At 34.1% G+C, this 15,798-nt stretch overlaps 1 protein-coding gene across 4 annotated transcripts in view; it reads right to left on the reverse strand.

Annotated features, from left to right (window-relative positions):
• Nucleotides 1-15,798, reverse strand: part of PTPRK (protein tyrosine phosphatase receptor type K) — a 532,644-nt gene that overhangs the window by 18,907 nt on the left and 497,939 nt on the right. For 2 of the 4 annotated variants that reach the window (XM_081828968.1, XM_081828967.1), the window contains exons 15-22: nt 14,086-14,246; nt 7,779-7,963; nt 5,991-6,078; nt 4,843-4,919; nt 4,630-4,647; nt 2,000-2,036; nt 536-633; nt 7-123 (exon numbers count right to left, since the gene is read on the reverse strand). In XM_081828968.1, the coding sequence (XP_081685094.1) occupies nt 7-123; nt 536-633; nt 2,000-2,036; nt 4,630-4,647; nt 4,843-4,919; nt 5,991-6,078; nt 7,779-7,963; nt 14,086-14,246 (781 nt within the window). The remainder of the gene's footprint in view (nt 1-6; nt 124-535; nt 634-1,999; nt 2,037-4,629; nt 4,648-4,842; nt 4,920-5,990; nt 6,079-7,778; nt 7,964-14,085; nt 14,247-15,798) is intronic. The other 2 variants (XM_081828970.1, XM_081828969.1) reach the window with 1 other exon arrangement.

Below are 15,798 nucleotides of genomic sequence, written 5' to 3' on the forward strand. Positions count from 1 at the left end.
ACTTACCCTTTCCAGGGTGAATGTCCTAACCACATATTCAGCAAGGGGCTCCATTTCCACACAAGTTACTTTGAAGTCACCATAAACTTCAGTATCATCAGGCCAATACTTGTAGCATTTAACCTAAATGACAGAAAGCGTATATAAAGTGGGCCTGAATACACATTAACCAAGATGATTTATTTCCAGTAGTAACTCTTTAGGTTACAGTAAAAATATAAAGAAAAACTATGTATGTGATAAAAGAATCTATTACACAATAAATAGAAAAACTTTGTGTAGTCTCATTATAATATATAAGCCCTATGATGCTATTAGAATCTAGTATAAAATCAGAGTTTCTTTCATTACTCAATAAAGAAGTCAAATAATTTCTCAGCCACCAAAGGTCCACTGAGGAGCACTCAATTCAAATGCTATGCCTATGGATTTTTAAAACAACTGAATGAGATTCTATTTTAAGTGTGTTATGTTTGGCTACTCAACTTATACTCATGTTTTGTGAACAAGAAAAAAAAATCTTGTTTTCTCTTACCCGGCCAACCTCAACTAAATTTGTAACCATCACAATGCAGGCAGACTGTTCTTGCCAGATCATTCTCCAGAAATCATATACTGTTTCATGAACTGGGCCTTTGAAGAAATTAATTTGAATATTATATTATCAGAGAAATTTTGTGGTTAGAAGAAATAAGTGGTAAGAAGTATGCATAAGGTACAAATAAAAGTAAACTAAATAAGCCAAAAAATAATATTAAAGGTTTAACACAAAATGTCACTGAAATTACTTAAATTCAGTTTGTATCTAAATTCACACTAGAGCAAAAACATAGGCATATGTAACTTTTTTTTTTTTCTATTTACCTTCTATACTTCCCATGTAGAAGAAGATATCAGATTCTAGGTATCAGAAGATGCCTAGATTCTAGCTAGGGTACTTATAGCTGTCACTAAGTTAATTTGATGTATCTTCAAATATATGTTAAAAATAGGAAGTCTTATTCCACTATCAACCAAACAGCATATATTACCAAGTAAATATACCCACATCGTTTATAAAACAGTGCATGTTTAGGGGTTAATGAAGAAACAGCATACATATACGCACACATCCCAACCTTATATCATCACCTCCAGACTGCTAACGCATCTACTGGGTTATACTCTACTCAGTGCCACAAGCAAACAAACCTAGAGTATTGTTCACCATGGATGATCTTTAACTTTAAAGAGCTTACAATTCAACTCAGTTAATCCAAAGATATGTGAAAATACTCAGAAAATGGTCTCTGTCAAAACAGCAAACAGAGCTTCTGCTTCACTTCCCTCTTTTAAGAAATAAATAGATAGGCAGGTTTCTCTTCTGATGGCCAGTGGTCAATATGGAGAGACAACTAAAGATGTTTTAGGATGCTCTTATTCCCCAGTGTGCCACTCTAACAAGATTTCTCTGCCTTTTTCTTATTTTCTACACAGAATGAACTTGATGGAGTTCCCTTTAGCCCTTCGTTTTGTCTGTCTTGACTTGTAAAAAATTTGCTGGAAGACAGTCTAACATCTCATTGTAACAATATCAGTCTTGGGTAATACTCCATTCCAGGACCACAGACCTTGCTACCAAAAAACGGGCAACTTATCCAAGGTGAGACCTCTCTTGCTTTCATCAAAAGTAATTCCTGTGTCCAGCACTATTAGCTAGTGTACTCTGGGACATCCGAATACCAAAACCCAAACCACAAATCAGCAGCTTCTCTTTTATTTTAATTAAAAAATAAAGTGAGCTTTAATTTATACGTATTTTACACAGATAAAACAACTTGTATTATACAAATGAATAAAGAGTGGTCTCAGATGATCTGATCCTTTTTTCAGTTAAGTCAGATAAAAATGGCAAAAAAAAAAACCCAAACAAACCACAAAACCATAAACCAGACCAACACCATATGGATGAAAAAGCAACTTTGGTTGCTCTAGAACATTTAAAAAGGTCATGTTTTACCTTGAGTTGCAATGTAGTGGCTTGGTCTCTGGTAGCCCTAAAATAGGAGAACAAATTGGTTATCATTTGACATCAGTAGCAGAAATAAATGAATGAAGGCATAAAAAGATGAAGACAACCACCTGTTAAGATTAAGTTATAGTAAAAAGTCCAGAAATGAGTAGTGAACTCAGAGTTCACTTCTCAAACCTAGGTTATCTGAAAGGTAAACATAAAACAAAAATTAAATGTTTTAAGGGCTCCGATTAGAATATGTATTGCATAATTGAGTTTTGTTTGCTAGGGAATAACCTCGTAGATATTGTTTGGTTTTACTAAAATGTTTATGCCTTCATGTTAATCTTTAGTCATTCATTCCTGGCAAATGGTGTTCAAAAATATTAATTCTCATCTTATCATCCAAAAGTACAATACACTGCATTACAAAGGGACAACGACATATTAGAACCATAAAAAAATAACAGAACATTCCAATGTTAGAGCTGGACAATGCATGTGTGCATTAAGTCAAAGTCCTGCTGAGCTATTTTAGAGAATATTCCTGTACTATAATATGTTCAGGAATCTGCCAAAACTATTTTGTGTGTGCTGATAATATTAGTTCACACACACATAATTACAGGTACACACATATATAGGGAAAGAAGAGTTTTAAATAAAATACATCTAATCCTGAACAAAAAATTTAGCACTTTTTTCTTTTTAGTGTGCCAAGAGCTTTAGGTGGTTAAACATTTAATACTGTTTCAACAAAGAAATTATTCCTGATAAGAAATAAGTTGTTAGTTGCTCTCAATTGATTTGAATTCCGGTACATCATGAGTAGCACAACTGTTAACGGTATAACAGGGTTAAGCTTTGAATTTGTTTTGTATGTATCAAGGCCTGTGGTACAATTTGTCCACATTTGGTGTGGGCAACTCGATGTGCATATAAATGCACATAAACTGAGATCTCCAATCTAAAACTTAACAGGCTGAGCAGCATACTGCTGCCAATTTGGAAGTTTTCTATTTCTTCTTATACCAAATAGTACAATTTTTCATGGACAAATTTTTTCCAAGCTCTATAAGCATTTCATCTCCCGTTTTTCATGAAAAATTTACCAATTACAGAAGAGTCTTAAGTGTAATAAACTAACGGGAAAGAGAACATTATGGAATTGTGTAGTAATCAGCCAAAATACACTGGGGTCTTAACAGGACGATTGGATAACAACACAGTCTCATTTAGAACACAGTTTTACCATATGAACCATAAAGTAGTAGTATAACAAGGCTCCAGTGTATATGTCTTGGCAGAAAACCAAGGTTAAACTGAATAGGTAAGAACAAGTACAAATTTGTCCCAAAACTGTTGAATTTTTTATTCTAAAGAGTGGACCATTAGCTTAGCTTTCTCTTTTGAGACGTCTGATAAATTTAAAATATCAAATGAGAGTCAAATGATGATCAGAATTTTTACCAATATACTCAGAGACTATGTAATAAAATTAATTAATCCAAAGATATCAGTGATGACAGTTCACAAAGTAACTATAAAACATGAACTTAATAAATGTGACAGAGGTCATTTCCTATTTATGGAAATTAGACAAAGTCAGGGCCTAATTTTCATGTTTTATATAACTATAAATGTGTACAACATACATGCTGCAATATTTGATACTTCTACCTTTTGCCTTCCAATTAATGCATGTCTTTAACTGATTAATCTCAGCACACCTAGGACTGAATTATTTAAAAATAGCGGATGTTTCATGAGTGCTTTGTATGTGCTAGGTATTGTGCTGAATGTTCAACATGCATTACTTTATTTAATTCTCATAACAAACGATGAGGTTCGTACTATTATTGTTATCCCCACGGTACAGAGAAGAAAATTGAGGCACAGAGAAGGGAAGCAACAGTCCCAAGATTTCCAGCATAATTTTGAACCAGGAAATATGAATAAAGAGCCTGTCCTTCTTACATGTAATGTAGTATTATTACTTCCTTGACAATATTTTATCTTTGATTTGCTAGTTACTTTCCATTAAATCAACAATTTGCATGTAGATATGTTTGTAACCAAAATGTAACAGTGGAAACCTGTGACCAAAACAAGCTTTTTGGTTTGCATGATTCGATATATATGTGTGATATGTATATTTTACAAATGCAATTTAGAAATGATTTGGCCTAAGTAATTTTAATACTTTAACAAGCCAATACCACACATCACAAAATAGTCTTCCTACCCATTTTTAACATCAGAAGTCAAATGTAAAAAGTAAAATTTCAGAAACACTAATACACATCATACTATCCAGCTTCTCACATGTTTGGGGAAGGGGGAAGAATAAAAGCCAGAAACAGAAATCATCAACAAATAAAACTCGAGTACATCATAACTTGTCAAAATCTGAAAATGGTCCTGTTTTTCTAAACATAGCAAAGGGAAGGAGGTAAAATAGATCTTCACACATGTAAAGGAGTTACAAAAAAATGAACATAGATATACCGTATGAGGCTACTTAGGGGAAGCATGCAGAGGTAACTAGTATTAAGCATTAGTAAGAACTGTAATTAAGAGTAGTTATATTAAATATTTATAATAGGGTGCTGTTATTTACATATAGTGGTACTTACATCCCTGTACAGCCAAATCTACAGCCCAAACCAAAGTCAGGTGTGAAAGAAAGCACAACAACGTCAGTGAGTACTAGGACGTAGAACAAGGAAAAGTGTACAGTTTGTTCTTTATTTTAAAAAGCTAGCAATCACTTTATAGGTAATAACAAGCAAAAAGATTCACATATATAAGCCAACAAATTGGGCACACCGAACTATAAAAATACTTACATCTATATAGTTGGCATTAATGTAATCTGAAGAAGGATCATCCTCAACAGGTTGCAGAATTACTCTGGAGTGGTCATCTAAAGTTGTTAAACAATAAAATAAAGCTATTAAATTTCCCCTCTGTTCCAAGACAATGACCTTGGTAGAGACTTAAAATAATTCAGGGGTTGCTGATAGCTTATCCGTAACAGGCTACTATTCAAATTTCCTTAAAGAAATACAAGAACTTTGATGAGCTCAGTACTTACTATAATATCCTGTTAATAAAGCTTCAACGACTAGCATCTTCATAGTTAGGAAGGTTTTAGGGAACATGGTAATGTCTGATGAATCATCATTGGCTTTGTCTAAAGGACTGAACTCATTTTAATGTCTAATTCTGCTTCTTTGACATGGGTTTAAATGGGTGGGATCCATTCCTGCTGCACTTTTACAGCAAATGAGCCACAGAACTAGAGAGTGAATTCTGAATCCCTGCTCTCGACTTCTTAACTTCTTGAGAGTCAAGGTTGAATTCTGATGTAGTCAGATGTATTCAGAGGATATTTTAAAATAATTTAAATTGAGATCTGAGTGGGCCAAGTACATCACTAGCTAGTCACAAACTAAACTATGTTACTTTCCTTACCATTCCTGTGGTTTCATAGGATAACCAATTTATTTATCCCATGCAAACACCTTAAAACTTAATGAAGTCCCTAATGACAAATAACACGGAGCAGCCGGAGTTCAGGCACTCGCTGCAAAGAAGAAATAAAGGTTATATGGAAAGAATAACACTCTCACTTTGAGAATGTTTGGTAGAAGTGTTATAGCAATTTATCACTGAAAAGACCTTTCTTTTTCATTATCCTGATATTCTTAGCTGTCAATAACACCTCATGCATTTATGTGCAAACATAAAATCAAACAAGTTATCTCCACAGGGTGAAGAGTCTGAGTCAATTTAGTTATTGACGATGACGACAACTTCAGAGTCACTGCCAACAGCCAATGCTGTTTTAATATTAAATAGATTACTTTATAAACAGATGTGCCACTCTCTGGGATTCTCTTGAAGTTTAAAAGCATATAAGGAGGACTTTCCACTTAATATTTATCTTCTATACACAATATTTACATTCACCAAGAATTGTATGAAAACTTACATGCTATAATGTTTCCATAACGATTTTTTGCTCTATTTTGATCTTTTTTAGCTACATCCCAAGATGCGGACTGTCCTTCAAAGAAGCTCTGGAAAAAGAAAAAGTAACAAGAAGACTGAATTTAACTCTTTTTCTTGGATCAGGTTTATCTGTTCTGAAGACCAAAATAATAAAAGCCACTTTTCTCAGGGAGGAAGGGAGTCCTAGAGTAGTAAACAAGTTCTCTTTTCAGATCTCAAAGCTTGTTTGTTGGACTCCTACTTGCTCATTCTGGATTGGACTGAGTTCAAAATAAGGACAAAAAAACAACTTTAGGAAAAAAAAAGGAGCTTGAAACAATTTCAAATTTAAGATTGCTACAACTCTGAGAGATGGAAGTAGAGAAAGCATCAAAACGTCAAAACTACTTTTAATGAGTATCTTTCAAATGTTTTTCCCTTAGCATTTATAACAGGAAAAAGAAAACCTGTTTTCCCCCATAATTATTCATTAAATCGTGTGCAATACATCCCATTTCAGTTTCTTTGAAGATCATGAAAAGGACAGAGTCTCTACAACAAGGGACCATATGAAAATTAAAAAGAGTCACCTTATCCAAGGATCTTGGAACAGATGAATTTGCTGATTGGTTTAATTACCATATGCAGCAATTCAAAATATGGGTATAGATTTCTTTTTTGCAGTAACACTTAAACTTTGCTCAACACAGGAAATGGGGTCTTCAAAGAATCAACGGTTTTTGAAGTGAGGTACACAGGAATACACATGAACAACAACAAAAAAACCCCCCAGCTCTGGCAGAATCTTATAATTCCTTGCACTATTTTCTTGCCACAGCACAGTGTTTCCGGTGTGTATCTCAAACCAACTTTCAAAATTCACAGCTAATTTTATTTGCTCCCAAACTCAGGTATACCAGCCATCTGTAAATAAAATACAGAGTTCAGAAGATTCTTCATGCAGTCGAATGCATTTCAGATGATCTTTTAAAGTCAAGTACTGCTTGGATTCTTTCACTTTAAATGTGTGTATATGGTGGTTATGAGTACGGTGGTGGAGGAACTTCCTTCTATGCCCGAGGCTGACATTTCTCAGTAAGTGCCGAGTGGCAAAGGAACTTTTTCCTTTTTGCTATATTATGTTTATTGAGATGTTCAGTTTAAACCACTTCCTGTGGCAGTATGACTTACACTTGTATTTTGGATTCAGGAGGAAGGGGAAATCAAGTTGGAAGAATAATTTCCCACATCCTTCTTTTGGCTTCTAATGTTGTCTAGATTCGCAGTGCTCTATTTTTCTTCCCGGCCACTTTCAACCAATAAGCCACAAAGAAAACTAAGAGTGACAAGCAGTACATTTAGAACACAAAGATCATCCCCCACTTCTCAACAGAGGGTCAACAAGCAAAGAGGCAGAGAAGTACCTACTGCTTCAGTCATTCAAATGGTCGACTCTGTAGTGATACAATGGGACTCAAAGGATCCTGTTAAAGGATTTTTTGTGGGGGGGAAATAGAAGGTCTAACAAAGGGGTTTTTAAATCGCATAGTAAAATTCTGGAATCCAACATTTAAGAATTCTTCAAGCGAATTTTGACCCAGAAAGTGCCCTTTCTTTCAATTTCGTCTACCCCTTCTCCCCCATACACATTTGAGGATATTCTCGGAGACACAAGATTGGAGTCTATGGAGTAGACTCCACTCCTTGTGATGGTAAAGGGAGGAAAAAAAAGGTTCAATTCCACTATTACGATTAGAAATAACATTTAACGTAGCATTGAAACTTTCACCTCATATTCTTCTTTGAACCCATAGCTGTCTGATGTCTTCATGAGATTAATGTGCTGCAGTAAGTCGGCAACCCGGATGGCTGGGTGCAGCTGTCCCGTCTGGTAAGGGGACTCTGTCCCCTCACAGAGGTAGCGAGGTACATCTAGAAGACGACTGGACTCTGCTGTGGCACTGTGGTTCTCATCTGGTGGGTTTCAGATTCCAGAAGATTAAAAAAAAGACAAAGTTATCTTGTTTAATATATATCTATGCAAAGAGGATTGTAAGAACTTAAAGATTTTTCTGATAACAGGAGGAAGAAAAAAGAAATACAGCAATAGATCTCGGGCGGCTTCCCTATACAGACAAAGCCTTTTACATCAGCTCGAGGTATGAGGTCAGGGTATATTATGTTTATGTCATCGAGATAACGAATGCTGTGAGATGTAGACATCTGATCCACTTTTAGAAAGTATAAGTGGGAGATTTTGCTGAGTTCTTCCTTTTTCTTGTATATGCAGTCACAGCAGCATAGAGTAGGACCAGAAGATCAAGCTGTCAACTTGGAGAGGTGTTTTCATTGGCGGGTAAACTGAACAAACTCCTTCCCCACCATATCCCAACCTCACTCACAGACCCCATCTAGGCAACCATCCCCCAAAGGGCTGCTCTCTGTGGCTTTGTGGGCCTACTCTGCCACCTGGGGCTTCTGAGCACGGGACAGTCCAGAGTGGGAAACACGGGCATTCTCCAGAATCATCCCCTGGCCCCACTATGTCCGCAAGCCAGGCTATGCATGCATTTATACTCAGTCTCTACCCCTTTGGGTTATTACGATGGTTGTTGTTTTTACTGTAAGTATATTTTGACTTCTGGCCGCTGTGTGAAAGAACTAGGGTATGTCTCTGGGGCAAAATACATAGGCTGTTCCTCTGGAATTCTTCCCTGACCCATCCAGGCTGAGCTACACAACTCCTTCATTATGTTCCCATGGCCTCCTGTTCTATGTGTCCTTTCCCTTACTCTATATTTTAGTCATTTGTCTCCTGATCTCTTTCTTTTCACTAAACTCTGAATGCTTAAAGTGTAGAAACAGAGTCATAGTTGTCTTTTTGTTCCTAGTGACTGGTGCAGTCACTCAAATATATATCAGTGAACGAATTTGTTAAAGAATCCCTCACCACCCACATTTAAGTGTAGGCCCCATCCCCACTGTGTTATTAGCTGAAAATGAAACTTTTAAGTCTCTTTATGTCATAAGAAGAAATGAACAAGAACATTATACCTATGAAGAATAAATATTATTTTAATGACCACAGCACTAATCATTACAATGAGAAAAAGCATGCTTATATTTACCACATTTAAACTTACCACTTAAAAAAAAAACAAAACAAAAACAAATGTTTTAAGGGGCATTACTTTGGAAAGCATTATACTGCCATATTCATTAACAGAACAGAAAGTACACTCTTAGGGGAACTTTTGTTTTTAATGATAATGCATACTGTAGAGAACGATATTTAATTAACAGTTAAACATATTTCAAGTGCTGGTACATTTGCCTGTTCTATCACCAACTCTACAAATAGGATATGGCAAAAAATGAATTGTTGTCCCCATGATAAACATTTTTTCTTCCTGGAGAAGGGAAAAAAAAAAAAAAAAGAACCCCACAATCAGATTTGTGTGCGTTTATAATTTAATTTGATTGCATTTATTTTACTTTCCCTTATTAGGGTGAATGCTTTTTCTTTTTCCCTTTTCTTTTCTTTCTTTCTTTTTTTTTTGCATTTTTTCTAAAAATCTCACATTGAATCCAAAAAACCCCTGGTGGATTCTGTTGTGACCTAACCACCCAACTCAGGTTTTGCCCACCCCCTCTACACACCAACATTTGCTAGCAAACACGATTCATGAGTTTCCTTTACTTCCTGTGAGACTACACTCAACTGATTTGTCTTTGCTAAAATATTACAGTCAATAGACTGACATAAAGGTGAACGTAAAAATTCAATTGAGAAGCCACTGATTTGGGCACTGTCACAGAATATACAGCTTAGGATGAGAAGTAAAGAGGACAGATAATGTCGGAGAGGCAAAATGCAATCACCCAAGCTGGAATACGGTAGCCCAGGCTCTGTGGAGCAGGCTCAGAGCTCATATCATACCTGCTGGAGCAGCAGAATATTTACAGTTATAAAAGGCTCAGTGAGAAACAAAGAATTCACCCATATTCCAAATCTTACACGGTATGTCCAGTATGAAATAGACAGTGTTTTTTGTTTTGCATTAAGCTTTAACACAGCAATACATAGAGCAGTATTCATTAAAATAATCACATATGTATTATTAATCTCAATACATTTCCACCTCATTATACCACCTAATAATGTCGCTATTAGGGAGAGTACATGTTCTAATCATTATCCTTATTACACATTTAAGAATAATAACTTCGAATATTTCCTTGATGGAAAGGTTTTCTAGAATTCTTTGCAATGCACTTACCAGTTATAGGGACTTTAACCCAATGAAGCAGTAAAACACAAAAAAACAAAAATATGAATCAATATGAAAAGTTTCAAAGCGCTTTTAAGATCGGTACGTAGGTATTAATATCAAGCAATATTTGAAGTGATTTCAAAAATTGCTTTACAAATACAAAATCAAGTGGATGCAAAGTAACCATAAACACTATGATTCCAAGAATGATGAAAAATGCAACAAACTTTCTACATCTGATATGATTAATGAGATTTAGCTCTTAAAGAATATATTTTTTAAAAACACCAACCAGCTTGACTTTCAAAATGAAATAAAATGCATAACAACTGCTTCTATGGGTAGACTTTATGGCTGTTGTGTTAACTCTAGCCTTCCTTAAACATAAATACCCGTTTTCATTGGGCAAATTCTTACAATAATCTTTTAAATGTTACAGTTTGTAAAACTCACATATATTATTTCATTTTTTCTTTACAAAACTGTGAAAAAGTCTACAGATGGGAAAGCAAAGACATAAGGCACTTCCATGGGTTCATACTGTGAGTCCCCAGGAGAACTGAGACTTGGATCCAATTCAACATTTTCTTAGAATATTACTGTAATGAAATTTTAACATTTAGGTAACTAATTTTTCCTCAGTGAGTTTTTAATATTTTAATTGAATTTTACTTATTAATTTGATGGTGACAGCATTCTGCAGCATTCTGCTTAACAGAAGATGACATTTTCAGAGGTATTTGGTGTCATCCCAATGATCATGATTTACTTCCAGTTTCATTATTGGTGTGGACATCAAAAGGAGAGTACAATCAGAAAAAGAGAACACTGACTTCCAGAGTTTTTCAGAATATATATTCTCTATATTATAAAATTATTTATAATTATTTTAGTAAAAAACAGGTATGTTTCCCTTACCTGAATTAGTTGTATTATTCCCAAATATTTTAAAAATGTATTTAAATGTTGAATACATGGATAATAAAAACATGCGTAAAATGTAAGATAAGGTATTATGTTCACAAGAAATTTGAATTTTTATATTTAATGAGAGAATTGGGAACTTTTAAGATATATTTATCTGGCAATTTCCATATTTCTTTGGTTAAATCTTAAATATTAGAAACACGGGGGTAAAACTGATATATAGAACTTCTTAACGTATAAGTAAGCTGGTCAAAAATCATTGGTGTGTAATTAGTCAAGGAATAGAGTACAAATTAAAATGAAACTCATTCCATTCTTAAATATACAGTTAAACATTAATTTTACATTTGAAAAGGCCTTATTCATCACTAGCAATACCATTTGTCTTAGATGTTGTATAGAGGTAAGCCTTGGCTTGTTCTAGATTTCTTGAAGGATAACACATCACGTAAGATGCATATAGAATGCAGAACTCCACATTAATATTGTAGTAACTTTGCCTGCATTTATAAATTCTTAATAAAGACAAAACTAAAGCAAATGCACACATTCTTAATGTTTCCTTGGAAATGTGTTCTTTAGTTGCTATAAACTTAGGAGGATTGAGAAAAATCTTTCCATCAAGTAGATTTTTATATATAGATTAATCATTCAGGTAGCACGGGCCCCTGAGATGTGTGCATTTGGGTTCATTCTGCTAACCTGCATATGTAAACGTTAGTCATATACTAAGGGCCATTGTACTTTTGCTCCAAATCTAACAGAACAAAGACTTTAAAAATATGTTGCTTTAAAAAAAGCATTTTACTAATTTGAAATCCACTAGATCGGATTGGTTTGACGACAGTTGCTCTCTTTGATAAGATCATGACTTAATTTTCAAAATCAAGCTGCTTCCTACACTGTAAATAATTACTGTGTAGACAAAGCTATAACTCATGCAAGGATGTGTGATCCATGCAAGAAACAATGATAAAGAATTAGGGCCTCACCTAACACAGCGGTCGGCACAAGTGGATCATTGGGCACTGCAGGAAAACAGAGCTCATGAAGGAATATATTGCCCTAAAGTTGTATTTTACAATTTTCCTTTAAAATAGACTTATGCTTTCTTAAGAAATAAAACTATTCAACTTTGATTATTATAACCTGCAAAGGTAAAATTCTTTTTCAGCTTGGGTTATCTCAAAACACCAGGAAAGGTGTGTCTATAATTAAAGTTCAGTATTCTGTTCAATTTTTAAAAGTCAGGAAGATTCAACGTGACATTATAAAGATTATAAAACGGTGTGGAGGGGGGGAGAGACCCATTTAGATCTATCAAGCAAGGTACTTAAGGAAATAATTATTTCATATTCATTACAAATAAATTTTTTTCAGCTAACCATAAGAAATAGAGTTAATCCTTTTTCCAAATTCATAAATTTGAATCCAAATTCAAAAGTGGGTATCTGTAGTTGTTACACTGCTGAATTCAAGCTTCCTAATAAAGTACTAGCATAGGCAATAGGTAGAAAAGTTTAGGGAACAAACATGCTTTCAAATCCCTTTTAATTATTAAATCAAGTGGTTAGAGAGATGGTACATCTATATTTTCAGCAAAACTTATTTTCGACAAAAATAGTACTTTATGTTTTTCTCTATCATTTATCTTATAGTGAAATAGAAGTAAAATAGATGAAAAAGGCCCATCATGATTAAAATTAAATTCCAAAATGACTCATACAGCATAGTTATAGCTATTAATTTGGTGTCAATATATATCAAGGAAAATGATGGGCTGCTTTTAGGGCCAATAATTACTGAAAATTTTCACCAAGCTAAACACCGCAGGAAAAAACCTTCCCTTTCTGAAAAGACATAAATACACACAACCTACAAATACTTTATTTTCTCAACCTCACCACTCCGTATGTATATAATCTGTATAGGAAATAATACTTCTTTTGTTTGCTTCTTTCCTTTAGATACATGTTTCAAATTGGAGTAAGCAAATCTCTGGAATCTAAGAATACCTCTGTGTATACATGGCCAGGGATAAACATGACTTGCCTTCCTCATGCATCACTTTTACATGAGGATTTGAAGAAACAGTCAGGTAATTTCACTTAAAATTTAAGTACCAAAATAAACACAGTGCTATAGAACAGAATATAAAATTCATAGGAAATCTGAAGATAAACAGTAATATTGATTGTGGGGCAATTATTCAAATCATCTGCCATGAGGTAGTACTTCAGTGTAAATGTTTTAGAAGTCCTGCCTTTATAGATCAACATTAGGAATTTTTAATATGGATGAACAGATGGATGGATGGATGGATTTTGCCATTCCCTGCCAATCTGCCAGTACAAGTAAATTTTTGGATTGCTCATCAGATACTTAAAAGCATGTAGTCTCTTCTTTCCCCTAGTTAATGTTTTATTACTGAAATTCTCCAGGAGTCTTTATAGAATAATAGAATAATTTCACCCATGCCAATAATTCCCAGAAAGAATTATGATGTTAAAGTTCTAAGGGAACTTTACCTTACACGAAAGAAGACTCAAATGGCAAAATAATTATAAATAAATTCTGAAGCGAACTAATTTTATGTAGGCAATCAAGTATTTCAACTTAGAGCAATAACATATGATTTGGTGTTAAGTAGTATATGAATATCTTTTATGATACAGCAATAAAAGTCATACAGTTTGCAGTTAAACTAAATCCAGCATCAAGACTGAAAACAAGTCCTCTTAAAAATTCTATAATATTCCCTATCACTTTTTCTGTTTCTGGCTGTTTTGTCCATTTCTGTTTTACTTTTTCTCACTATTCAAAGGTAATGTGTTGAATTCAAAGTGATTTAAAGGGCTTCAAAATCACTTATTAAAATTTTAATGAAGAACTTACATCTTGGACTGAAATTATGCTGGTCCATGAAGGTGATGGAAAGAGGGTCTTCTGCATGCAGAGTGCTCTGATCAGCATAACTTCGGTCCATAGCATTTACCATGTGAGTCATCTCCTGCCGGGTATTCCCCATGGCGTCTTTGCGTTTTTTAGCAAGCTTGCTGCCAAGGCAAATACAAATGGGAAACCTTAGTGTGAGGCTTGAAGGAGAGTTGACACTAGCAGTAAGCAGTTCAAGAAAGCCCAAGGATAAGAATACATATAGATGTAGTTTGGAATCTCTAAGTTTCCTAATTTCAGGAATTAGGTTGTATATTCAAACAAGATCTGCTGGTAGCTACAAAACTATTTGTCATATGGATATTTCAACATTCAAGCAGTCAATCGAAGCCTTTCATTTCTTGTATTAAAATAGTCATAAATTATAACTATGCTTTATTAAAGCCATAAATAAATACTTCCTTAGTAAAATTGTTCAAGGAAAATGTAAGCTAAAGCTAAGTTTTGGTTTTCAGGTAATTAATTCTTTTGATCACCTTTTAGAAGTTCTTCTGGGGAATAACATGACTAGTTTTTAAAGTTTATTTTACTAGAGTCACCCAACTAAAATGCACAAAGAAATCCCATTCTTCATTCTCTGTTTTATTATTCAGTAAAAATGCAACATGTGTAGCATTAACGTATTTAGCAGTATATTTATAACATTAATCCCAACTTAATCTGGAGAGTTGCAGAATTTACCACTGCTAGATTTAATGCAAATATACATATATATGGAAAAATTATATACCGTGTAAGAAAAGCACCCTGAGAAAAGTTTGGAAAATATAATGTTGACATATTATACAAATGATCATAATCTTGAGTTATAGCCATTTTTACATCCTAAAAATGTGTTTTAGAACCACATGGCAGAATCTTAACTGAAGAACTGCCTTATAGTGCAGCAGGGCAAATAACTGAGGGGATTTAGAAATTAGTAGAGTGAGACTTTTGAGCTACTCAAATATTGACATCTTTATCTCATATATCAAGGATGTGAAACACATTCTGGTTCTTTGTGAATGTTACACATAAAACATGCAATAAAAAACCATTAAGGGCATATAAAACATTTATTTCACATTAACAAGGTAATTTATATATAATATAAATAAAGGCATTCAAAAAGCCTGTAGCAGCCAGATTATGTTTATGGCAGCAGTTTATGCTGCCTTGGAATTATTCCTCAGCTAGATCATTAACTAGGACATATTCTTCTGATTCTCATTAGTATCTGTACTAGAGTAAATATACTACAAATATTTTTTAAAGGCTCATTTAATGGTTGTTTGTGTCCAAGGGCCTTTCTTTTACAAAACTACTGTGGCAATATGAGAGCTCCTCTGGATTTTCCTTCCTGAGAATAATAGTACTTGGCCTCAAGGGGTACATACCCAAAATACCCAGTATAGTGATACAACAGATTTGACACTGAAATAAGATAGCCAGAAACTAAGCTTTAGGATGCAAATGGCATTAATTTTTTTAAAGAAATAATAATCATGGTAATGACGGTACTAGTAATAAGAACAATGACAAAATGACCACTACCACCATCATTTATTAGGAATATTTCCTGTATTCGTTGAAAGGGTTATTATCTCTTTTTTCTAGGCTAGGGTGAATGTTAAAAACCTGCAAAAATCTTACCGATTTCAGACAGGGAACACA

Source organism: Leptonychotes weddellii, chromosome 8 (assembly GCF_054177405.1).
Source record: "Leptonychotes weddellii isolate Sample4059 chromosome 8, ASM5417740v2, whole genome shotgun sequence".
NCBI lineage: Eukaryota > Metazoa > Chordata > Mammalia > Carnivora > Phocidae > Leptonychotes > Leptonychotes weddellii.